General features: G+C 42.5%; 2 protein-coding genes across 2 annotated transcripts in view; both read left to right on the top strand.

Annotated features, from left to right (window-relative positions):
• Positions 1-14,204, top strand: part of LOC106567148 (basement membrane-specific heparan sulfate proteoglycan core protein) — an 86,598-nt gene extending 72,394 nt beyond the window's left edge. Inside the window, exons 71-82 of the mRNA XM_045692753.1 lie at positions 14-235; positions 926-1,170; positions 1,459-1,630; positions 5,009-5,131; positions 7,558-7,614; positions 8,701-8,776; positions 8,914-8,998; positions 9,433-9,483; positions 10,156-10,226; positions 10,420-10,503; positions 11,446-11,549; positions 11,794-14,204. Coding sequence (XP_045548709.1) covers positions 14-235; positions 926-1,170; positions 1,459-1,630; positions 5,009-5,131; positions 7,558-7,614; positions 8,701-8,776; positions 8,914-8,998; positions 9,433-9,483; positions 10,156-10,226; positions 10,420-10,503; positions 11,446-11,549; positions 11,794-11,966 — 1,463 coding nt within the window. The 3' untranslated portion in view covers positions 11,967-14,204. The remainder of the gene's footprint in view (positions 1-13; positions 236-925; positions 1,171-1,458; positions 1,631-5,008; positions 5,132-7,557; positions 7,615-8,700; positions 8,777-8,913; positions 8,999-9,432; positions 9,484-10,155; positions 10,227-10,419; positions 10,504-11,445; positions 11,550-11,793) is intronic.
• Positions 14,205-17,388: 3,184 nt separating this feature from the next.
• Positions 17,389-26,610, top strand: part of LOC106567151 (transmembrane protein 269) — a 34,795-nt gene continuing 25,573 nt past the window's right edge. The window contains exon 1 of the mRNA XM_045693253.1: positions 17,389-17,413. The gene's annotated coding sequence lies outside the window, so the exon portion shown is untranslated. The remainder of the gene's footprint in view (positions 17,414-26,610) is intronic.

Raw genomic sequence — 26,610 nt, 5'->3', positions numbered from 1 at the left:
TTGTTTCCTCTAGGTGAATTGGTGACTACTCCCCTGTTTGATGGTTTGGAATCGTACATTGCGTACCCTCCTCTGACCAACATCCACAATGACCTGCGCATCGAGATGGAGTTCAAACCAATGGACCTGGACGGCCTGATGTTCTTCAGCGTGGGCAAGAAGATGAAGACGGAGGACTTTGTCTCCCTGGAGATGGTTGACGGATACGTGCAATTCTGCTATGAACTGGGGACTGGTGAGAGCATAAAGACACATTATAATTAAGCAATAAGGCCCGAGGGGGTGTGGTATATGGCCAATATACCACGGCTAAGGACTGTTCTTATGCACGACGCAAAGAAGAGTGCCTGGATACAGCCTGTAGCCGTGGTATATTGGCAATATACCACAAACCCCCGAGTTGCCTTATTGCTATTATAAACTGGCTACCAACGTAAGTAGAGCAGTAAAAATAAATGTTCTGTCATATCCATGGTATACTGTCTGATATACCACTGCTTCCAGCCAATCAGCATTCAGGACTGGAACCACCCAGTTTATAATAAAATATATATATTTTATATATAAAAATATATATATATAATACTGCTATGTTACGTGTGTACTGTGATAGCTACTCATCCTGGTAAATCCTCTTCCGACTGTTATCTTTTCGTTTTCAAGCTAACAGCTTTTTGTGGCTGTGCCATATATTCTTGAATCTTAACTTATAGATCGAGGCTCCAAACACTGAAACTCTGTTGACCGATATGATCAGGGAATCTGTCTCTGGTTTAAGTATCTCCGCTGTTTCATTGGCCTAGTTTTCACACTAAGCACCTCTCAGGCACCCACAAAACAGTGGAAAGGAAACTATCAAGGCACTAGAAAGCACTGACGCGCTCAGACATAGTGGAAACCATGCTACTACTGTCTTTGTTTCCAGGCCAAGCCGTCCTGCGCAGTCCTGAGCCGGTCACCCTTGGCCAGTGGCACCGCTTGGAAGCCGGGCGCCTCGACAAGGATGGATCTCTGACGGTTGACGGTGGCCGGGAGGTCAGGAGGTCGTCGCCAGGCAAGGCCCAGGGCCTGAACATCCACACCCCCATGTACCTGGGAGGAGTCCCCAACATTGAGATCGTACCCAAGGCTCTTAACATCAGTGATATGTTTGATGGATGCATAGGAGTGGTGAGCTCAACACACACACACACACACACACACACACACACACACACACACACACACACACACACACAGACACAGAGAGAGAGACACGTGGCGATTCCATGATTTCCTTTATTACCGTTTATAATCACCTTAGTACCTCCAATGTCACGTTGGATATCCAGTCACAGAACAGTCACAGAATATCTGTGTACAATAGAGGGGGGAAAACAAAATGTCTTCTTTTCTTTGACAATTTGACTTGACATGCATGACCTTTAACCTCTACCATGTGTATTGTCCCTTGTCCAGGTGTCCATCAATGGTAAGAAGGTGGACCTGTCCTACAGCTTCACAGAGAGCATGGCCATCGTCCAGTGTAAGGACAACAGTCCCTGTGACCGCAACCCCTGTCTGAATGGGGCGAGATGCATGCCCAGTGCTGAGTATGAATACCAGTGTCTCTGCAAGGATGGCTTCGAGGGTGAGTCCATTGTAAATGTTAAATGACGTACAATCTATGGGATTTCAGATTGGATGGAGCCATATGCCATAGATTGATTTAAGAATTGGTATTCAATAACCCTATCCTATTCTGATAATAATATTTACCAAATCAATTGTATTTGTCACATGCTTTGTGAAGAACATGTGTAGACTAGCAGTGAAATGCTAAATAATAACACAAGAAATAAATACAGCGATAACTTGGTTATATACACGGGGTACCAGTACCTAGTCGATATGACGGAATACGAGGTAATTGAGGTAGATACTTTTGGTCTTGTAGTGTATGTGGACACCTGCTTGTTGTGCGTCTCATTCCAAAATGATGTGCATTAATATGGAGTTGGTCCACCCTTTGCTGCTATAACAGCCTACACTTTTCTGGGAAGGAAAAAGTGGTGTCCATTAGGTGTTGAAACATTGCTGCAGGGACTTGCTTTCATTCAGCCACAAGAGCAGTAGTGAGGTCGGACACTGATGTTGGGTGATTAGGCCTGGCTCGCAGTCGGCATTCCAATTCATCCCAAAGGTGTTCGATGGAGTTGAGGTCAGGGCTTTGTGCAGGCCAGTCAAGTTCTTCCACGCCAACTTCGACAAACCATTTCTGTATGGACCTCGCTTTGTGCACAGGGGCATTGTCATGCTGAAACAGGAAAGGGCCTTCGCCAAACTGTTGCCAGAAAGTTGGAATTGTCTAGAATGTCATTGTATGCTGTTGCGTTAAGATTTCCCTTCACTGGAACTAAGGGAACTAGCTTGAACCATGAAAAACAGCCCCAGGCCATTATACCTCCTCCACCAAACTTTACAGTTGGCACTATGCATTGGGGCAGGTAGCATTCTCTTGGCATCCGCCAAACCCAGATTGTCCATTGGATTGCCAGATGGTGAAATGTGATTCACCACTCCAGGGAACGCGTTTCCAGAGTCCAATGTTAGCGAGCTTTACACCGCTCCAGCCAAAGCTTGGCATTGTACATGGTGATCTTAGGCTTGTGTGTGGCTGCTCGGCCATGGAAACCCATTTCAAGAAGCTCCCGGCGAACAGTTCGTGTGCTGACGTTGCTTCCAGAGGCAGTTTGGAACTCGGCAGTGAATGTTGCCACGAGGAAAGGTGATTTAAAAAAAAAAAATTTACACTCTTCAGCACTCAGCATTCCCCTTCTGTGAGCTTGTGTGTTCTACCACTTCGCAGCTGAGCCGATGTTGCTCCTAGATGTTTCCGCTTCACAATAGCAGCACTTACAGCTGACCGGAGCAGCTATAGCAGGGCAGAAATTTGACAAAATGACTTGGAAAGGTGGCATCCTATGACGGTGCCACGTTGAAAGTCACTGAGCTTTTCAGTATGGGCCATTCTACTGTCAATATTTGTCTATGGAGATTGCATGTCTGTGTGTTCGATTTGATACACCTGTCAGCAAAATAAATATCCACTAATTTCAAGGGGTGTCCACATACTTTTGTATATGCAGTACCAGTCCAATCAAGGCAAAGGGTGTCTACTTTGAAGAATCTCAAATATATTTTTATTCGTTTTTTGTGGTTACACTTTTGTGGTTACTACATGATTCCATATGTGCTATTTCATAAACTCAGCAAAAAAAGAAATGTCCTCTCACTGTCAACTGGGTATATTTTCAGCAAAATTAACGTGTAAATATTTGTATGAACATAAGATTAAACAACTGACATAAACTGAACAAGTTCCACAGACATGTGACGAACAGAAATGGAATAATGTGTCCCTGAACAAAGGGGGGTTCAAAATCAAAAGTAACAGTCACTATCTGATGTGGCCACCAGTTGCATTAAGTACTGCAGTGCATCTCCTCCTCATGGACTACACCAGATTTGCCAGTTCTTGCTGTGAGATGTTACCCCACTCTTCCACCAAGGCACCTGCAAGTTCCCGGACATTTCTGGGGGGAATGTCCCTAGCCCTCACCCTCCGATCCAACAGGTCCCAGATGTGCTCAGTGGGATTGAGATCTGGGCTCTTCGCTGGCCATGGCAGAACACTGACATTCCTGTCTTGCAGGAAATCACGCACAGAACGAGCAGTATGGCTGGTAGCATTGTCATGCTGGAGGGTCATGTCAGGATGAGCCTGCAGGAAGGGTACCACATGAGGGAGGAGGATGTCTTCCCTGTAGCGCACAGCGTTGAGATTGCCTGCAATGACGACAAGCTCAGTCCGATGATGCTGTGACACACCGCCCCAGTCCATGACGGACCAGCCACCTCCAAATCGATCCCACTCCAGAGTACAGGCCTCGGTGTAACGCTCATTCCTTCTATGATAAACACGAATCCGACCATCACCCCTGGTGAGACAAAACCGCGACTCGTCATTGAAGAGTACTTTTTGCCAGTCCTGTCTGGTCCAGCGACGGTGGATTTGTGCCCATAGGCGATGTTGTTTCTGGTGAGGACCTGCCTTACAACAGGCCTACAAGCCCTCAGTCCAGCCTATTGCGGACAGTCGGTGCACTGATGGAGGGATTGTGCGTTCCTGGTGTAACTCGTGCAGTTGTTGTTGCCATCCTGTACCTGTCCCACAGGTGTGATGTTCAGATGTACCGATCCTGTGCAGGTGATGTTACACGTGGTCTGCCACTGCGAGGATGATCAGCTGTCCGTTCTGTTTCCCTGTAGCTCTGTCTTAGGCGTCTCGCAGTACGGACATTGCAAATTTTTTTGCACTGGCCACATCTGCAGTCCTCATGCCTCCTTGCAGCATACCTAAGGCACATTCACACAGATGAGCAGGGACCCTGGGCATCTTTCTTTTGGTGTTTTTCAGCGTCAGTAGAAAGGCCTCTTTAGTGTCCTATGTTTTCATAACTGAGACCTTAATTGCCTATCGTCTGTAAGCTGTTAGTGTCTTAACAGCCGTTCCACAGGTGCATGTTCATTAATTGTTTATGGTTCATTGAAAAAGCATGGGAAACATTGTTTAAATCTTTACAATGAAGATCTGTGATGTTATTTGGATTTTTACGAATTATCTTTGAAAGACAGGGTCCTGAAAAGGGGACGTTTCTTTTTTGGCTGAATTTAGTTTTGATATCTTCACTCTTCTACAATGTAGAAAATAGTAAAAATAAAGAAACCCTGTAATGAGTAGGTGTCCAAACTTTTGACTGGTACTGTACATATAGGTAGGGATAAAGTGACTAGGCAACAGGATAGCTAATAAAGAGTAGCAGCAGCGTATGTGATGAGTTAGTGCAAAGATGGGTCAGTGCAGATAGTCCGGGTAGCTATTGGTTAACTATTTAGCAAATAAGGTGTATCTGTCCTCTTGATGCCACTTTGACCCTTCTAACCCCTGACCCTGTGCCCTCTCCAGGTGAGCGCTGTGAGGTGGTGAGGGATACCTGCCAGAGCAGTGACCAGTGCCAGAATGGAGGCAGCTGTGTGAATGGCCACTGTGTGTGTCCCTTAGGCTTCAATGGCCCCACCTGTGGACAGAGTAAATACTACTCTCTTATTTTCCTATACACTGGACACAACACAACCATTCCACTATATCTTGGTCCTCTGTAGGGGTCTTGGTCTTTGAAGCTCAGTTGGTAGAGTATGGCGCTGGCATTGGCAACGTCAGCATAGTGGGTTCAATTCCCAGGACCCCCCATACATAAAAAATGTACGCATGACTGTAAGTCGCTTTGGATAAAAGCGTCTGCAAAATGACATCAATTATATTTTAGTCCTTTGAGATGTAACTTTGTTATCATAAAGAATGAGGGAGACCAGCAGAACAAATTGAATAATTCTGGATAAAGTGTCTGGATAATGAATTATTATAAACCTATTAAAACACTTTAATATATTTTAGTTTTCTACCAATTACTCCAAGAATTGCCCTTTTACCATAAAAGCTGATGTATGGTATAATTGTGAATGACGATTGTTTGCAGTGCTGTGTCTTTATTAGCTAGGAGATAAAGAAATCTCTGGAGATACCATCAAATCTCTTCACAGCACCCCATGTTAGCTTTAGAATACACCCTTATCATGTTGAGCGAGATTGTTACAGTGGCTTGCGAAAGTATTCACCACCCTTGGCATTTTTCCTATTTTGTTGCCTTACAACCTGGAATTAAAATAGATTTTTTTGGGGGGGGGATTTGTATTTGATTTACACAACATGCCTACCACTTTAAAGATGCAAAATAATTTTTCTTGTGAAAAAAATGGATAACTTGAGCTTGCACAACTTTTCAACTTTGTAGAGCCACCTTTTGCAGCAATTACAGCTGCAAGTCTCTTGGGGCATGTCTCTATAAGCTTGGCACATCTAGCCACTGGGATTTTTTACTATTCTTCAAGGCCAAGCTGCTCCAGCTCCTTCAAGTAGGATGGATTTCGCTGGTGTACAGCAATCTTTATGTCATACCACAGATTCTCAATTGGATTGAGGTCTGGGCTTTGACTAGGCCATTCCAAGGCATTTAAATGTTTCCCCTTAAACCACTCGAGTGTTGCTTTAGCAGTATACTTAGGGTCATTGTCCTGCTGGAAGGTGAACCTCTGTCCCAGACTCAAATCTCTGGAAGACTGAAACAGGTTTCCCTCAAGAATTTCCCTGTTTAGCATCATCCATCATTCCTTCAATTCTGACCAGTTTCCCAGTCCCTGCCAATGGAAAAACATCCCCACAGCATGATGCTGCCACCACCATGCTTCACTGTGGGGATGGTGTTCTTGAGGTGATGAGAGGTGTTAGGTTTGCGCCAGACAGCGTTTTCCTTGATTGCCAAAAAGCTCAATTTTAGTCTCATCTGACCAGAATACCTTCTTCCATATGTTTGGGGAGTCTCCCACATGCCTTTTGGCGAACACTAAATGTGTGTGATTATTTTTTTCTTTAAGCAATGTTTTTTTTTCTGGCCACTCTTCCGTAAAGCCCAGCTCTGTGGAGTGTATGGCTTAAAGTGGACAGATACTCCAATCTCCGCTGTGGAACTTTGCAGCTCCTTCAGGGTTATCTTTGGTCTCTTTGTTGCCTCTCTGATTAATGCCCTCCTTGCCTGGTCTGTGAGTTTCGGTGGGCGGCCCTCTCTTGGCAGTTTTGTTGTGGCGCCATATTCTTTCAAATTTTTTTATAATTGATTTAATGGTGCTCCGTGGGATGTTCAAAGTTTCAGATTTTTTTTTAATATAACCTAACCCTGATCTGTACTCCAACTTTGTTCCTGACCTATTTGGAGAGCTCCTTGGTCTTCATGGTGCCGCTTGCTTGGTGGTGCCCCTTGCTAAGTGGTGTTGCAGGCTCTGGGGCCTTTCAGAACGGTGTGTGTGTGTATGTATATGTATGTATGTATATCTGTGTATGTGTGTGTGTATATATATATATATATATATATATATGAGGTCATGTGACAATTAGATTGCACACAGGTGGACTTTATTTAACTAATTATGTGACTTCTGAAGGTAATTGGTTGCACCAGATCTTATTTAGGGGCTTCATAGCAAAAGGGGTGAATGCACGCACCACTTTTCTGTTTTTTATTCTTTCGAATTTTTTTCACTTCACCAATTTGGACTATTTTGTGTATGTCCATTACATGAAATCCAAATAAAAATCAATTTAAATTACAGGTTGTAATGCAACAGAATAGGAAAAACACCAAGGGGGATGAATACTTTTGCAAGGCACTGTATGTCTACTGGTAACTATCTCTGTCCCATAGGACGTTGCATTAGCTAGACCTCAACCAGACCCTTCGTCTAAGGAATGGTCCCATATGAAGATGATTCTCCACACTCGAACCTCCATACCATAACATCAGACAGTTAGTGTATAGGATCCAGCCGAGCTCTGAAGTGTTGGGTGTCTGAGCCACATGTGTCTTACCCCAGGCCTCTCATGGTTATATCCCACACACACAGGCCAGGTCTCCAGCTTCGCCGAGGCCCTGTGGAATTTGGAAGGTAGCGGGGGGAATGGTACAGTATCCCTCCCTTCAGTTCTGCCTGACATAACCGTGACTAACCGTCAGGGGCCCACCGACCGACCTGAGGGCCCTCAAGAGCCCCAGTGGGCCCCCGCCGCCAGCCTAACACACTCAGCAAATCAGAGAAACAAATCACTTACACAACACGTGTACTGTACTAAGGAACCAACACTACACATGTCTGTACTGTACTCAACTGGTGGCCCTATCTGTGACATGTTGGGAGAGGGGAATTCTATGTTAAAGGCTAAGTGTACTATAGCATGCAGATGGCTATTACATCATCTTGCAGTTGTGTCTCAGCAGCTTTTGGCCCAGTGACACTTTTTCTTTGTCTTGTTTGAGATACCTTATAGGTTTTAAATGTAGAATTCCCCTTTTTTCCTCTCCTAAACAAGCGTCGAGTCTATGACATAATAACCAACCACTCACTGCAACACGAACCTCTATTCCGTCTTCTGAACTGCCTGTCCAAAACAACAACAGAAACAACTCCACTACTGCTGTTGGTGGAAACTGAGACTGTGAAATGCATTTTCTACATATTGGAACGAGGATGTTCGTTGTCAGTTACTAACCTCTAAAAGTATTTGGATGGAAGTATTATGAGGGGTGTGTTGAAACTCCTGAAGATGATAACATGGAGTATTCCATCGTCTGGGTCCCCACTGCACTGAGATGCCTGTATCTTTTGACTAGTGTGTGTGTGTGTGTGTGTGTGTGTGTGTGTGTGTGTAAGGAATGACATGTACTATGGAGAATGTCATCTGACTGGAGTTTTGTACAGTTTGTCTGTCAATACAGAATCTTCAATCTGCAACATTGGTCTAAAATACTGTACTGTAAGGAATACATGTCAAAAATGGAGCTATTTGAAATATTAATACAAATATTGTTCCTAAAGTCAAACAATAACAAGATGCTCTTTGTCTTTTCCCCTCTTTCCATGTCTTTCTTCACTCTTGTGTAACTACTGTAGTTTCTAACTGAGCCAGTTGGCTGGTTCTATTCAGCCTGCTGCCACCTATGGCAACATACAGGAAACTGAAGTGTTGTGTTTTCTACTCTGTTTTTATAGATGCCCCCATTGAGTATGCAGCTCAATTCTATGACAACGGTTACCTTTCTCTTCCCAAGACCATCTTCCCCAGAAGGTGAGACAGAGTTTCCCAAGTGGGGAAGGAAGCAACTTTCTTTAAGCTGTGTCAGTTTCCTTCTCTAAAATTGTCACTATTGTAGTGAGGCATTGACGTGGTCTTTGTAGTTTTAAATCTCTGTGTGTGTGTTGCAGCGGCCCTGACGCTCCAGAGACCATCGAGATGGAGCTCAAGGTCAACACCACCTCCAAAGAGGGCCTGATCCTGTGGCAGGGAGTGGTATGTCCTAACTAACTTTGCCACCGTGCCCCACCCCACTACGCAGCACTCCTAATCATCCTTACTATCTAATCACATATTTACCAATAACCCACCTTCACAAAATGACCAACCTTTTACACTCACATTAATAATAATACATTGGATGTGTGTATATATAGCTTTTCTAAGACTCAAATAGGTTCGCTGACATTCAACTGCTCTTTTCTGTTTGGTTATTAATAATGTTGGCTCTCAGGGCTCACTCCTTACTCATTTCATTGAGATTGATGCAACTTAGACTGGCTGTCGGTTTGGCATGTTGGCTCTGAGCGAGCCATGTCACAGTTCCAGGTCCAGGCATGGTTTGACAGCACTGTTTTGTTTGACTGCACTGCATGTCGCCTGGTTGACGCTTTGCCTCTCTCACCCGACCCCACTCCCATCTTCCCCAGGAGCCCTTTAATGGCGCTAGCCATTTCCGCAAGATGCATGCTAGTAAAAAGGTATCCACCTCACCTAAACACCTGGTAAATATGGTATATTTCAGGATATGTACTTCACAGGAGGTTGGTGGCACCTTAATTGGGGAGGACGGGCTCAAAGTAATGGCTGGAATGGAATAAATGGCATGATAATCAAACAAGGTATCCGTGTGTTTATCATTCACTTAATTCCAGCCATAATTATGAGCCATCCTCCCACTCAGCAGCCTCCTGTGATGTACTTCATGTATAGATGTATTGTGAGATAATTTGACAGTCTTACACTACTATGGACTACATGTTTTGAAATGTACAACAATCTGGATAAGGCTACTTGGCTCTTGTTGTCTCTGGCTGGAGCAGCCTACCACTTTTAGTTATCAATTCAATCACTCTTTAACAATGTACTATAATATGCACTGTGGCAGCTTCAATGCTTATTGTTATGTTGCATGTAACTTAGTTTGTACTGTACTACCAAAAGGAGCTTGATTCAGGTTTGTGATCACAGCTTGAATAGGTATAAAAAAATATATTTGTATGTATCATATACAATACAGGCAACTCCACAAGTCTTAATAACAGAGAATCTGTGCACTCAGTAAATAAATAAAAAATCCATTATGGTTTTAATATATCATTATACTGTCATAACTTTCCTTTAATTTGTCACCTAAACAACTTTATTTCCAGGAACTTGGAGATCAAGGCAAGGGCAAGGACTTTATAAGTCTTGGTCTGCAAAATGGACACTTAGTCTTCAGGTAAGAAAGCATCACTGTTTTTCTTTTAGATTATTGTGGTTTCCTAAGGAATATGCCATGCTTACGGTTTGTATATAACTGATTGGTAAAGTGTTTGCACCAGTCCTAAATAAGCACATAGCTGCTCATTCTCCTGTATGTAGCCCTACTGTAGTAGTAATGCTACTGTTGCATGTTCCCTGTCTGTCCACAGCTACCAGCTGGGCAGTGGAGAGTCTCAGATACAGTCCAGAGAGCCCATCAATGATGGCAGATGGCACAAGGTCACTGCTGTCAGGTAATGTACCATATGTGACCTTCCACTCATGTTCTGTTACACCCACTAGCGGTTCTGGGGGGGGGGCAGTGCCCCTGTGATAACAATTTTGGACCCCTTGTGGCCCCCCTAAATGTGGAGTATGAAATAATTTTTACATAACTAATTTTTGCTATCATTCTTTTTTTTACATCCGTTATTAGACAGTGGCAACGATGATGATGATGATGATGATGATGATGATGATGATTACGAACATGGTCTTTTGCCTGCTAATGCCTGCAATGCAGTGGAGAAAACGATATGACAACAATAAAACATCTAATGTAACTGGCCCCTCTAACAGTACAACTGGCCCCAGCTTGCCCCCCCCCCAGTTGAAATGGTCTCGAACCGCCACTGGTTACACCTCCTATTATCAGTACCTCCGGGATTCCGCCATTCTGCGATCGCAATTTTTTGGGGGGGATAAATCAACAATTCCCTGCATATTATACGAGGGCTTGCATATTTGACCAATCACTGCACTTTTTCCGCTTAAAACAGTGAAATCATCGCAATATTATTGAATTAAACTGAGCCATCCCCGCAGTACAAAAAAGAGGGGTCACAATTTCAACCAATCACCCCACATTTACCGCATAATATGGTTCAATCAAGCCAGACGTCAACAAACATTTTCCCTCGTCAGCGCATTTTCACAACAAATGTTGCCATGCAAATTCTGAATTGCTTCAGCAAAATCAAGCATTTTTGCCTGCAAATATCATAAAAAATCCTGGAGGGATTACCTTTTATTTTTCACCTCTTGTTCCACAGTGTATTTCTAATGTCACTGATGGATCTATTTTGAATCGATTTTTGGTAGGGGTGTATTTTCTCAATGAATAGACTATCTGTGCTTTGTGACAAAGTGTCTTGATCATATGAATAAGGGAAGTTTTTGTGTATGTGTGTGATCAGAACTGGTAAACAGGGATATATTCAGATAGACGGAGCAGCCATTCAACGAGGCCAATCACAAGGCAAAAGCATCATGGTGAACACCAAAGGCAACGTATACCTGGGTACGTCTCCTTCCTGTTGTGAAAATCTCAAGTATTATATTTCAAAGTCTCCAAAGAGTAGAGAAATACAGTACCTTAAATATCCTGTTGGGAAAGGGCAAAGTACACATTTCCAAAGTGTCTAAAGAGTACCAAAGTACAGTGTCCCAAATCTAGAAGGAAATGACTGACTAAAAGAGGTGATATTATGTCTTCTCTAAGGACATGCACTGAGGCTGTGTATGTGTGCATGTGTCTGTTACAGGGGGAGCCCCAGATATATCTGCAATGACGGGAGGGAAGTTCTCCTCGGGGCTCACAGGCTGTGTGAGGAACCTGTCTCTGATGAACGCCCGGCCGGGAGAGCAGCCAGCCAGACCCATCGAGCTGCAGGCCGCCGCAGAGAATGGCATCAACGTTGGGCGCTGCTCCTCATAGACCTATAGCAGCCCCCACACACACACACACCCAGAGACTATGGAGACAAGATACAGACTCACAGAGAGACTTACCCACATACATACATACATACATGCATGCATACATACATAGTCAGTTTGAAAAAAACATGGTGCTTTGCTGCTACCAAAAACAAAGCTACACAACAAAATTATATTTTGCTCTCTGCATTGAACCAAAAAAAGTGAACAAATACTAACAAGTCTTCACTTCCTTAGTGTTGTATTCTCAATGAAGGACACAGGAGATCCAGTACAGTTTTCATACTCCCAGCAGTAGCTTTTAGTCATGAGAAAGAGTAAAATGCCATAGGCCTTCTACAATGGATCAGATCCTATGGAGTTGGAGATGTTTTTACAGCACTGAATTTTTATTTATATAAATATATATTATATATTTGTGGGGGCAACATGTGAACTAACCATAACTGCTCTTCTTTGTCCTAGAGTTGATTTTGGGTTCTAATACTGTGTCCAGGGCTTTTTTATAGGGTCTAGTTGTGTTAATACTTGCAGACATTAAAACCTTCTTTCTTCACTTCTGTAGGGGGAATTTAGCAGTGAGCATCCTTACAGACTTGTTACACTATTGGGAGAGGGGTCACGGAGGTCACGGCACAAAGCAGCATCAAGACACATCTCAGGGGAAGACAGGATTTTAAAAACAGACAGAACGCTATTAGAAGTACTGGTGCTTTTCTATTCTGCCAAATCGTTTCTAATCTGTTTCTGAAATCACTTGCCTTCCCACACCTAGCATGGTTGCCTTTTTTTGTGTCTGTAAAACGTTTTTTTTTTTTACTTGGTGCTATTAAGTTAGACATGGAAATACAGCCCACTAGCGGTTATTTGTCTGTCTCCTTATAATAATGTGGTACATGTGTTTCTACATTTGAAAGAATATCAGTGTAAAACACATGCTACACGTGCCTACTGTCTTTCACCTCTCCAGAGGTTGTGGTGTTCTCCAGATATGCATGAGATCTGAGGTTTTATTTTAGTATTAGCTGAAATCTTCATCGGTTAAATGTCTCCTCCAACGTCCTATTTGTTTGAGTAGATCTCAAAAGACGTCGAGGTGTTTTAAAGAATGAATGGCGATTTGTATTTTGACGTTTTTTTATTGAGTGGTTCTGAGAATTGTAAGACATTTTGTCATTTTACTTCTGCAGTCAGTCATGTGGCAACTATCTGCCAGTCAGGTAAAATATCAGTTTAGTCTGGGTGTGTGTGAGTGGCTACATGTGTACTTCCCCCCCCCACCCTCTCTTTAAACCCCTATTAGATGTTTGTGTCTGAACGGTATATGTGTACTGAAAGTGTCTGTGAACTGTTACTGTATGTGTGTGTACTGAATGTGAGTCTCGCCATCTAAATCCTCAGGAGGGTCACTACAGAACTGCCTCAAGATGTTCCTCAGTCAGTTTCAGGTTCAGTAGCAACTAGCCTTAGTTACGGTCTTATAGAACTAACAAGTCTGATATTGAACTCTTAACAGCTGCATCATTTTGTTAGCTGTTGTACCTAACACTGTATGGAAGCACATTCATGCCAAAATAATTTTTATTGGGGTAGACATATTGGAGGGAGACTAACAGACACGCAGCAGTTGAGACCTCCCTGGTGGGGTGCTCGGTAGCTGTGACCTGTGTAGCTCCAATGAGCATGCTCGCCCACACTGGTTTACCTCGTGACAAATATGGCATCAAAATTCACATCACGAGGTTCACAAACTTTTCACTTTTTGTAATCTTAAGATTATGTTGATTTAATATTCTGAAAATGAGCACCATCAGTTAACTTAAAGTTGCTTCATTTTTATTTATATTTGTTTCTTTCTTTAAACATGTTTTGTCTTCATTTCAGGCTTGATTCAGCTGTTGTAGAGCAATCTGAAAAGCTTGGCATAATTTTCTTGGGTTATTGTGTATTGCCTCCCCACATCCCCCTGTTCCCTTCATGTTTGGTTTTAATACCTTTCCTCCATGAGTGTCTTGCCCCACTGGCGTTCCCACCATGACCCCTCAGTCCATACAGTCTCAGTGGAGTGTCTGCAACAACTGTGGTAACCAACAGTAACATCAGCCTGAGAAGGGGTTGTCAACTGGTTTGTGCTAGAGCTAAATGGATGTGTACTTTGTGTATCTCTACATCTACAGTTGAAGTCGGAAGTTTACATACACTTAGGTTGGAGTCATTAAAACTCGTTTTTCAACCACTCCACAAATTTCTTAACAAACTATAGTTTTGGCAAGTCGATTAGGACATCTACTTTGTGCATGACACAAGTAATTTTTCCAACAATTGTTTACAGACAGATTAATTCACTGTATCACAATTCCAGTGGGTCAGAAGTTTATATACACTAAGTTGACTGTACCTTTAAACAGCTTGGAAAATTCCAGAAAATTATGTCATGGCTTTAGAAGCTTCTGATAGGCTAATTGACATAATTTGAGTCAATTGGAGGTGTACCTGTGGATCTATTTCAAGGCCTACCTTCAAACTCAGTGCCTCTTTGCTTGACATCATGGGAAAATGAAAAGAAATCAGCCAAGACCTCAGAAAAAAACATTGTAGACCTCCACAAGTCTGGTTCATCCTTGGGAGCAATTTCCAAATGCCTGAAGGTACCACGTTCATCTGTACAAACAATAGTATGCAAGTATAAACTCCATGAGACCACGCAGCCGTCATACCGCTCAGGAAGAAGACGCATTCTGTCTCCTAGAGATGAACGTACTTTGGTGCGAAAAGTGCAAATCAACCTTGTGAGGAACCTGGTTGAAACGGGTACAAAAGTATCTATATCCACAGTAAAACGAGTCCTATATCGACATAACCTGAAAGGCCGCTCAGCAAGGAAGAAGCCACTGCTCCAAAGCCGCCATAAAAAAGCCAGACTACGGTTTGCAACTGCATATGGGGACAAAGATCGTACTTTTTGGAGTAATGTCCTCTGATGAAACAAAAATATAACTGTTTGGCCATAATGACCATCGTTATGTTTGGAGGGAAAAGGGGAGGCTTGCAAGCTGAAGACACCATCCCAACCGCGAAGCACGGGGTGGTAGCATCATGTTGTGGGGTTGCTTTGCTGAAGGAGGGACTGGTGCACTTCACAAAATAGATGGCGTCATGAGAAAGGGAAATTATGTGGATATATTGAAGCAACATCTCAAGACATCAGTCAGGAAGTTAAAGCTTGGTCGCAAATGAGTCTTCCAAATGGACAATGACCCCAAGCATACTTCCAAAGTTGTGGCAAAACGGCTTAAGGACAACAAAGTCAAGGTATTGGAGTGGCCATCACAAAGCCCTGACCTCAACCCTATAGAAAATTTGTGGGCAGAACTGAAAAAGCGTGTACGAGCAAGGAGGCCTTCAAACCTGACTCAGTTACACCAGCTCTGTCAAGAGGAATGGGCCAACATTCACCCAATTTATTGTGGGAAGCTTGTCGAAGGCTACCCGAAACATTTGAAGTTAAACAATTTAAAGGCAATGCTACCAAATACTAATTGAGTGTATGTAAACCTTCTACCCACTGGGAATGTGATGAAAGAAATAAAAGCTGAAATGAATCATTCTCTCTACTATTATTCTGACATTTCACATTCTTAAAATAAAGTGGTGATCCTAACTGACCTAAGACAGGGAATTTTTACTAGGATTAAATGTCAGGAATTGTGAAAAACTGAGTTTAAATGTATTTGGCTAAGGTGTATGTAAACTTCCGACTTCAACTGTATATACAGTATGGCTCTGGATTGGGCTATCAGATTATATTACAAAATTGAGGATTAGGCTCAGCTACTGTATGTTACATTCTTTGAATGAGGTAGCATTACTCATTGGGAAATGTTAGTGTGTTAATTGCGGAGTTGTGGCCAAAACACAGAATAAACACATGAGAAACTGTCACACAAATCACAAATCATGAATACATTGAAAGCCCTATATGTGTGGTCTTAATCATAAGATATACCTGGGTATGAATGATGTACTGATTATTTATGAAGTAAATATGGGCGCTTTCATCATTGAAGATATTATTTAACCTTTTTTGAAATGGTTAACATTGTCTGTTTCATTTTTAGATTAAAGGCAAATGTTGAAGATGAGTGTCACAACATTCTAGTGAATGGAAGTGTACTACACAATGTTATTGTCCATTGGGTGATAATGCTCGTGTTTCTAACTGTACCATTTCCAGTGTTGGAAGGAAGGACTCTTTCCCTTCCCAAGTGTTTCTTTATTAAAACAACATTCATGCGCTATTTATAATCTTGTGAGTTGTATTCTTTTGCCAGTCATAGCATTTTTTTACCTAGTTGTGTTCTTTTGCCAGTCGTTATTTTTTAAGTAGTTGTATTTTTTCTCAGTCATATTATTGTTGTTAAATACTTATTTTGAAGCTGTAGACAGTTGCAGCCATACAGTATTTGCGGTTGTTTATTTCCCATATATTCCTCTTTAATAATTCACTTATAGTTATCGTGTGCTCCAGTCCTAGGACATTCTGGAAATTATACGATCATTACCCTTAGATCCAGGCTGTATCACATCTGGCAGTGATTGGGAGTCCCATAGGGTGGCGCACAATTGGCCCAGCGTCGTCCGGTTTTGGCCGGAGTAGGCCATCATTGTCAATAAGAATTTGTTCTTAACTGACTTGCCTGGGTAAATACATTTTTTATAAACAATTAAATCGCCTTTTTATTTGCTTTTCATCTGTATGGGCCAGCCCTTGACACAGGAGAGACCTGAGAAAGTGAGGATTATTTCTGTATTGCCAGGCCTATTGACAAAGTCCATGGAAGTTACACCAAAATCTGGTTTCTGACATGGATATCATCAAAGGCATAATCTCTTAATGTATATGATGAGTATCAGATTAGATAAGGCAGGCTAAATGTTTATATACTGTAATAAGTCACAATGATAGCATTTTAAAATGCTATTTTACTTAATTTCTTTTCTGCTTTGCTCACCTGCATTACATTAATGTTACATTGCAAGCGTGGATAGGGAATTATCCCAACAAATATAGGTTTCCCATTAAACACAAGCCAAAGACAAACATGTAAAAATATTTCATACAGAATAGAAGTTCTTGCATTAAGTCAAATAGTAGTGTTAGAGCCATTTTGTATGTGGAACAAAAATGTATTTAAAGATATTTGACTGATTTGTTATTTTAATCGAAATGTATTGAAATTGTATAGACATGGTAATTAAAACTCCCTTATTGTTTTGACACCTAGTGGCCTATTGTGGGTTTGCCTGTAGAGTGGCATATGAGAAAAGATGGCGTCAGGAACAACAGGACAGGTGTGTAGCCTGAATAAAAAGGTTCTTTGGGACTATTTTACTTTTTACCATTCATCAACCTTGGAATCTGTGTGGTAACTGGGCAATCTTATTGTGAGTAATAAATATAATTTAACTGCAATCAAAAACTCTTATTTAAGTATACACCGAGTCACTGGTGTTGATCGACCGTGGCTTTCAATGTTTATTCATAGGACTGATTGGAAACTTTACCGGTAAGAGCAGGTACCATATCTTTTGCATCTAGTATTTTATGACATCGTCAATCTTCACTCGATACCCAACACGATAATAAACTACACTGAGGAGTATTGTATCCCTATGACCTGATTTCAGGTGTAATAGTCAGTATTGGCCAGTATCCAATATATATTTTTACTGGTACTATTGTGTCTTAATCTGTACCCACTCTATTCACACCTGAGTATATTCACTTACAGTTATTAATGTTCTGTTTGTTACACAATGTGCAGCTACAATTCAAAAGAAAGTTAGTCTTTTGTAGCAAACCTGTACAGATACAGTCACATCCACGCATTAAAGGTCCTATATAGCCATTTATCTCAATATCAAATCATTTCTGGCTAACAGTTAAGTATCTTATTGTGATCAATTAAAATTGCAAAAATAAATAGCTTCTTAGCAAAGAGCACTTTCTCAAGCAAATATTTTCCTAGGACTGTCTGGAATTGGTCTGAGTGGAGAGAGGGAAACTGAAAATGTGCTGTTATTGGCAGAGAGGTTTCAAACTCTCTTTCTTATTGGTCTATTAACGAACTCCATCCCACCAGAAAGAGGTCGAAATTTCAGTCTGTCTTTTCAAACAGCTTTTACACTAAAAGGGCATTATCATAATTTTCACAATTTCACAGTATTCCAACCTCATAGTGTGGAAATATACACTGAGTGGACAAAACATTAAGAACTGCTCTTTCCATGGCATAGACTGACTAGGTGAATACAGGTGAAAGCTGTGACCCCTTATTGATGTCACTTGTTAATAAATCCACTTCAATCAGTGTAGATGAAGGGAAAGACAGGTTAAAGAAGGATTTTTAAGCCTTGAGACAATTGAGGAATGGATTGTGTGTGTGTACCATTCACAGGTTGAATGCAATGCAACTCAATATTAGGAAGGTGTTCTTAATGTTTTGTACACTCAGTGTACATATGACAGAAACACTCTCACACTGCACATGTTCAAGCCATGATATGTGCAAGGACTACATGTGGTGTGCACTTGTTTTTGGCGCATGTGTACATGCATACTTGTGCACATACGCACAGTGGTGGAAAAAGTACCCAATTGTCATACTTGAGTAAAAATAAAGATACCTTAAAAGTGAAAGTCACCCAGTAAAATAAGACTTGAGTAAAAGTCTACAATTATTTGGTTTTAAATATACTTAAGTATCAAAAGTAAATGTAATCACTGAAATATACTTAAGTATCAAAAGTAAAAGTATAAATCATTTAAAATTCCTTATATTAAGCAAACCAGACAGCACGATGTTCTTGTTCTTTTAATTTACGGGTAGCCAGGGGCACACTTCAACAATCAGACATAATTTACAAGCAAAGCATTTGTTTTTAGTGAGTCTGCCAGATCAGAGGCAGTAAGGATGACCAGGGTTGTTCTCTTGATAAGTACGTGAATTGGACCCTTTTCCTGTCCTGCTAAGCATTCAAAATGTAACTAGTACTTTTGAGTGTCAGGGAAAATGTATGGAGTAAAAAGCACATTATTTTCATTAGGAATGTAGTGAAGTAAAAATTGTCAAGTATACATACCCTAAAAAACTACTTAAGTAGTACTTTAAAGTATTTTTACTTAAGTACTTTACACCACTGCATACACATGCACACAAACGTGTGCACATCCCATGTAGTCCTCTCACATACCATGGTTGTGGCCCTTATTTTTTCTGTGTCAGATTACATTTGAAAATAAGGCATGGGAGGATAAATAATGAATAAATTACCACATTAAATAACATCTCTTACAATTCACAGAGAAAGTGTATAGGCACAGAGTAAATTACATCTGAAAAGAGCTAAATCAGGGAAGGGGATTGAGGGGGTCAGAGTAAGTTCTGGTCTATCTAAGGTGATACTCCAATGAGAAACATGAAAGAAAATATGACCCCACACTCATCACCAGTGAGGACAGAGCCTCTTAGGATCCAATTTGTGTGGGGTTTGGTTAGAGTCTTTGCCGCTGGTCCACTGGCTTGAGCTGACAAACTATAAGTATCACGATTTAAGAAAACACTCACCATGATCACGCATCAACGTTTTGTACTTCCGCCACACGGAGGACTTGGTCTCAAATGCCGGTAGCAACCGGATGTCTGCCCTTTTAAATACAGGGATCTGTCCAGGCAGCGGCATTGCGTGGACATCGGCGAAGTTGTTGACATAGTGGACGATTCGCTGAAAGTCCTTGCAGGACAGCACCCGTTTGCTAGCAAAACGACCACCACACCTTTTCTTCCTTGGAGCCACACCATGTTCCTTGTAGAACTTTATCACTGCAGTCAGCTTATCTGTAGAAATTCTGAAACAAAAAAAATACATTATTTAAAAAGCCCTTAATATGTGCTGAAAGGCACAATGTATTCTCAGCTCTTGTATTTCTATTCATGATACAGCCTACTACGTCTTAAGGATCCAACCCTTTTTTTCAATTTTGGCCTAAAATTACATACCCAAATCGAACTGCCTGTAGCTCAGGACCTGAAGCAAGGATATGCATATTCTTGATGCCATTTGAAAGGAAACACTTTGAAGTTGTAGGAGTGTAGGAGAATAACACATTAGATCTGGTAAAAGATAATAAAAAGAAAAGAACATGCATTTTTTTGTACCAACATCTTTGGAATGCAAGAGAAAGACCATAATGTATTATTCCAGCCCAGGTGCAATTTAGATTTTGGCCACTGTGTATGTGCAAAGTTTTAGACTGATGAACCATTGCATATCTGTTCAAAATGTTGTATCAAGACTTCCCATTTGTGCCTAATTGGTTTATTAATACATTTTCAAGTTCATAATTGTGCACTCTCCTCAAACAATAGCATGGTATTATTTCACTGTAGTAGCTAGTGTAAATTGGACAGTGCAGTTAGATTAACAAAAATGTAAGCTTTCTGCCCATATCAAATATGTCTATGTCCTGGGAAATGTTTTTGTTACTTTAAACCTCATGCTAATCATATTAGCCTACGTTAGCTCAACCGTCCCACGGGGGATACCGATCCCTGTAGAGGGTAAATACCTGGGTGCGGCAGGTAGGCTAGTGGTTAGAGTGTTAAGCCAGTAACCGAAAAGTTGCTAGATCGAATCCCCGAGCTGACAATGTACAAATATGTTGTTCTGCCCCTGAACAAGGCAGTTAGCCCACTGTTCCCCGGTAGGCCGTCGTTGTAAATAAGAATTTGTTCTTAACTGACTTGCCTAGTTAAATAAAGAATAAAAAAATACCTCAAACTGTTTAATACTGTTGCATCCTCAATAATAACAGAAAACAACAAGTTGTATTACTCTAAAGAAAACTTACGTGTTGGAACTTGAATGTTCCTCTGCAGTTCTGTCTATCAAGGAAATATGATGTCCTCTGTTTCCTTTCTTTTTGTTTTCCCCTTTTCGAGCTGACCGAGGTTCATGGAAACAAGGATCTTGCCAATGAGCACTAATGTTTTTCATCTGAAAAATAAGACAAACAATATATAATTATTTAACATTCAGTCATCGTCATAATCTCTGAGACAATACATTTTCAATAACCTGTACTCATTGAAATGCACGTGTGAACACACACAAACTAGTATTGTAAATGGTTCATGTTTGATATAAAGGTATGTGTTAACTTTATTGATGGCCATTTCATGCATTTCTGTAACCAATCTCTTTACCATCACACACAAGTCCCAAAGTTACTAGCTAGGTTGCATGGGCTACACGTCCCCCACTTCCCTCTCACATGCCACACATTCACTCACACTCAGCTTTAATTTGCTAGTCAGCCTACTTGAGCCTCCTCATTTACTTTTGACAGACGCTCTTGTCCAGAGCGATATACAGTAGTGAGTGCAGACATTTTCATATTGATTCCCTGTGGGAATCAAACCCACAACCCTGACGTTGCAAGCGCCATGCTTGCAGGTGTCAAAAAGTAGTCGCCAATAAGTTGACCGATCGTCTGAACCAGCTCCTACGACTTGAAGTATCTGACCCTGAGCTTGGAGAGAAGTGAGAGAGGCTGAAAGCTGCGGCTATAAACAAACAAGCAAATTGTACTTGGTGTGGCGGCAGTTCGGAACAGATGTGCTGTGATTAGGTCAGAGATGGTAGGAGATAGTGATGGAGGACGAAAGTGAAGCGAGTATGGAGCATAGTGGTACAAATAAAGGAGGGAGTAGGTAAGAGACAAAGATAGCTGGAGAGAAAGGGAGTAGAGATTTGAAGGGGAGTGAGAGGTCTATGGAGGCAGAGAGGAGGCAGAAAATTAAGTTTGAGGAGAACAACATACTTTCCAACGCTGGAGGTAGAAAGTGCAGAGGAAGGGCAAGATAAGTCGCGAGGGGAGCATGGAAGTGAGGAGCAGCATAAAATGATTTTGAAGTTTAGAGAGGAAGGGGGAGTTTGGGAGATGAGTTCGATAAGGTTGACTGCTGTGATAAAAGAGTTGATTGGGGAAGTTGTCAATGCTAAAGTGTTAAGAGATGGGAGCTTGTTGGTGTTCTGTGAGGACATGGCGAAGAGGGAAAAAGCTCTCAGAGTGAAGCAAATAGGGAAGTGTAAGGTGGTGTGGAGCAGCTGGACTGATCAAGCAGGGAAGCAGTGGATTAAAGGGGTGATAACAGGAGGGCCTGTGAGTGCCAGCAGTAAAGAGGTAAGCAACAATTTCAGAGGTGTTCTAGTGGATGTTCAAAGATTGCAAGCAACAAGGGGTGGAGTTAGGGTAGATAGCCCATCTATTCTGTTACACTTCAAGGACCGGGTACTGACAAATAAAGTAACCATAGGATATATGAGTTATTATGTGAGGATTTATGTACCGAAGCCTTTAAGATGTTATAACTGCCAGAGGTTTGGGCATGTGGCAACAGCCTGTAAAGAGAAAAAGAGAGGTGTAAGGTGTGAAGGGGAGCATGCGAATGGGAAGTGTGGGGATGGTGTACAACCAAAGTGCTGCAGCTGTGGGGGTGCTCATAGTGTGGCATATAGTGGGTGTGAGGCTATGAAGCAGGCAGTGGAGGTGCAACAAGTGAGAGTGGAGAGAAGGGTGTCATGCTGAGGCAGTGAGGGTGGTCCAGGTCCAGGGAGTTACAGGTTCGAGGGAGAGAGGGTTAGGAGCATCTAGACCGGGGATTACGGGGCAGGTGGTAGGCGATATGGTATGCATAGATAAGAAAAAGCTGGTGACGTTCATAGCAAGGGCTATCAATAGCACAGCTAAAGTAGAGTCTAAAACAGAGAGGAATCGTGAAGCTAATAGTGAAAGCTGCTGGGAGACATCTGAGTATGACAGCGTTGACATGGGCAGAGGTTTGAGATGACCTCAATCAGCCGAGGGTGGAGTCATGTATTACTGGATCTTAGTTATGGTGGTAATACTACAATAGAATGCTCGAAGCCTGTTGGCTAATGGGCAGGAGTTCAAGCAGTTCATCGTAGATATACCAGCTAAGCCTGATGTAATTTGTGTGCAGGAAACATGGCTCAAACTGACTGTGGAGTTTATCATATAGGGATTTGTAGTGGTTCGCAGGGGGGGGGACTTCCCTTGTGAACTACAAATGAAAGATCTGGTGTGCCTGAATGATGGCTGAGGGACCAGGATTGATGTAGCCACAGGGAAAGAGTCTGCCTTGGACCTCACTCTGGTATCTAGTGCGATGGCAGGAATCTGTGAGTGGGAGGTATGGGAGGAGTCGACAGTAAGGAGGGATCATTACCCCATAGTATGCACAGTAGGCCGGAGGGAGGAGGAGGTGTCAGTGGATGGAGTAGGAAGGTGGGTTTTTGGAAGGGCAAAGTGGGATCCGTTTCAGGAGCTGAGTGAGCAGGTAATGGCTCGGGTGGATATGAGAGGGGATGTGGATAGTATGAATAACTGGGTGAGAATAGCGTTAGTGGGGGCAGCTACTGAGGCTATACCTAAGAGTTCATGGAGGAGAAGGAGGAAAGCAGTTCCATGGTGGACGGAGGAGTCTGGGGAAATGGTGAGGAGTAAGAACAGGGCATTTAGAGTACTGACAAGGACACATAACTTCCAACATCTGATTCAGTATAAGCAGGCCCAGGCCCTGGTGAGGAGAACTATCCATCAGGCAAAGAGGTCATGGTGGCGTCGGTTCTGTGGTACCATTGGAAGGGCGACACCAGTGGGAGAAGTGTAGGGGATGATTAAGAGGATGAGTGGGGTCAGAAAGGAGTGGGATTATCCAGTGTTGACGAGTGGGAAAGATGTGGCAGTAACAGATGAGAAGGCAGAGATAATGGCCAAAGCGTTTGTCCAACTACATAGCTTGGCAAATTTGTCAGAGGAAGGGCAGAGGAAGAGAGCGAGAATGAGAGAGGAGCATCCTGGAGTGCTGGATGGGAGGGAGGATGTAAATAATGCACCATTTACCATGGCAGAGGTGAAAGGGCAATAGGTAAGGCTGGGTTAACTTCACCTGGGAAAGATGAGGTGTGCTATGTTATGTTGGCCCATCTTAGTGATGAGGCACTGGATAAGGTATCGGTGTTGTACAACAGTGTGGGAGGAGGGGAAACTACCAGGCAGTTGGAAGGAGGCAGTAGTGGTACCAATCCGGAAGCCAGGGAAGGACCCAACGAGGCCAACATGCTATCGGCCAATAGCTTGTTGTGGTGCTATAAACCCATCACATGTATGTAAGATTATGGAACGTATGATTGCGGAGAGTCTAACTTACTTCCTGGAGAGCAGGGGGCTAGTATCGCCACATCAGAGTGGGTTCAGGAAGGGTAGGGGAACTATGGACCCAGTGCTCTGCTTAGAAGCAGAGGTCAGGAAGGCTCAGGTGAACAAGGAGACCGTTGTAGCTGTCTTTTTTGATGAAGAGAAGGCGCATGATATGATGTGGAAGGAGGGGTTGTTAATCAAGCTTGATAATATGGGGGGGTAGGAGGAAGAATATACAACTGGATAAAGGATTTCCTGTTTGGAAGGTCTATCCAGGAGAGGGTGGGGAAGTCTATCATGCAGCTACCTGGTGGATAACGGTACACCAAAGGGGAGCGCGATTAGTCTTCTGTTGTTCTCAATCATCATCAGCGATGTTTACTCTCAGGTACAGCCGGATATTATTTGCTGATGATGGGGCCTTATGGAAGAGGGGAAGAAATGTGTCATACATAGTCAGGAAGGTACAGGAAGCAATTGATGAGGTAGAGCGGTGGGCATTATTGTGGGGATTCAGGTTCTCTGTAGAGAAAACTCAGACAGTGTTCTTTGCCTGGAGGTAGGTGGGAGATGAGGTACGCTTGAGGTTATATGGGAGAAACTTGGAGAGGGTGGGGTCCTTCAGGTTCCTTGGGGTGTACTTTGACACTAGATTGACCTGGGCAGAACACATTGAGAGAGTGGTGGGAAAGTGTAAGAAGGTACTAAATGTGATGCTCTGTCTGACAGGGAAGGAGTGGGGGGCTGGACGTTCCTCATTGAGGACCATGTATGTTGCATTAATCTGATCTATAATAGACTATAGCAGTATACTGTATGGTTCGGCAGCCCAGTCCTCATTGGAAAGTCTAGATGTCATACAGAGGCAAGGACTCAGAATTTGTAGTGGGGCGTTTTGGACCTCCCCATTGTCTGCACTACAGGTGGAGATTAGGAGACAGTAGCTGGCAATGAATTATTGTGTCAACCTTTTTATTTATTTATTTTATTTTTATTTCACCTTTATTTAACCAGGTAGGCTAGTTGAGAACAAGTTCTCATTTACAACTGCGACCTGGCCAAGATAAAGCAAAGCAGTGCGACACAAACAACAACACAGAGTTACACATGGAATAAATAAACATACAGTCAATAATACAATAGAGAAAGTATATATACAGTGTGTGCAAATGAGGGAGGATAAGGGGGGTGAGGCAATAAATAGGCCATAGTGGCGAAATTATTACAGTATGGCAAATTAAACGTTGGGGTGATAGATGTGCAGAAGATGAGTGTGCAAGTAGCGGTACTGGGGTGCAAAGGAGCGAAACATTTTTTTTAAATAACAATATTGTGATGAGGTAGTTGGAGGGCTATTTACAGATTGGCTATGTACAGGTGCAGTGATCTGTGACAGCTGGTGCTTAAAGCTAGTGAGAGAGATATGAGTCTCCAGCTTCAGTGATTCAGTGAACCTACAGGGACATGGGGTGTGTCATCCTTCGAAAAGGATTTTACAGGCATGCTGGGAACATGAGCGAAGACAGAACGCGAGCTTTGGGTGGGTGGGTAATACGCAGGCGAAGCAGATGGAGGAAGGAAGTTTATTCCAACGGTAGCTATTCCTGTAAATCCACCATGGCTACTCCCGCCTCCAGTAGTTGATCTAGACGTGTTGGACAGACTACAGAAAGATAGAGATGGTGTTGATCCATCTGATTTGTTTAAGAGACCTCTGGATACTGTGTATCAGGATGTTGTGGCCATTTGCACAGATGGTTCAAAAGATCCAAGGACAGGACATACTGGGTCAGCATTTGTAGTGCAGGAATGTGGGGTGGCAGTCAGGAAACATATTACAGATCATCTGGCTGTATATACGGCGGAGCTGATTGCCATACTGTTGGCCTTGCAGTGGGTGGAGGAAGTCACTACAGAGTAGTTATTTGCTCTGATTCATGTGCACTGTTAATGACTCTCCAGTCCTTTAGCTCACGTAGTGGACAAGACCTGCTTTATGAGGTGCTATAAACCCATGGCAGGATTAGACAGATGTATACAGATAAGTATACAGATAAGATTTACTTGGGCCCTCGCCCATGTGGGGGTGGAGGGTAACGAAGGCAGTTGATATACTGACTAAACAAGCACTTAGTAGTGGGGATGTTGAAGTTGTACTTTCAATGAGCAAAGCAGAGGCAAAAAGCCTGGTATGGACAGTGATGGTGCATAGATGACAGGAGCAGTGGAAAGGAGATACTAAGGGCAGGCATTTATTTCAAGTACGAGGAAAGTCGGGTCGGGGAGGACGACAGGAAGGGTCAGAAGAGAGGAGGCTATTTTTACACGATTAAGGGTGGGACACAGCGAGTTGAAT

The sequence above is a fragment of the Salmo salar genome, chromosome ssa13 (assembly GCF_905237065.1).
Source record: "Salmo salar chromosome ssa13, Ssal_v3.1, whole genome shotgun sequence".
Classification (NCBI taxonomy): Eukaryota; Metazoa; Chordata; class Actinopteri; order Salmoniformes; family Salmonidae; genus Salmo; species Salmo salar.
This window is presented reverse-complemented; position numbering and strand designations above follow the sequence as displayed.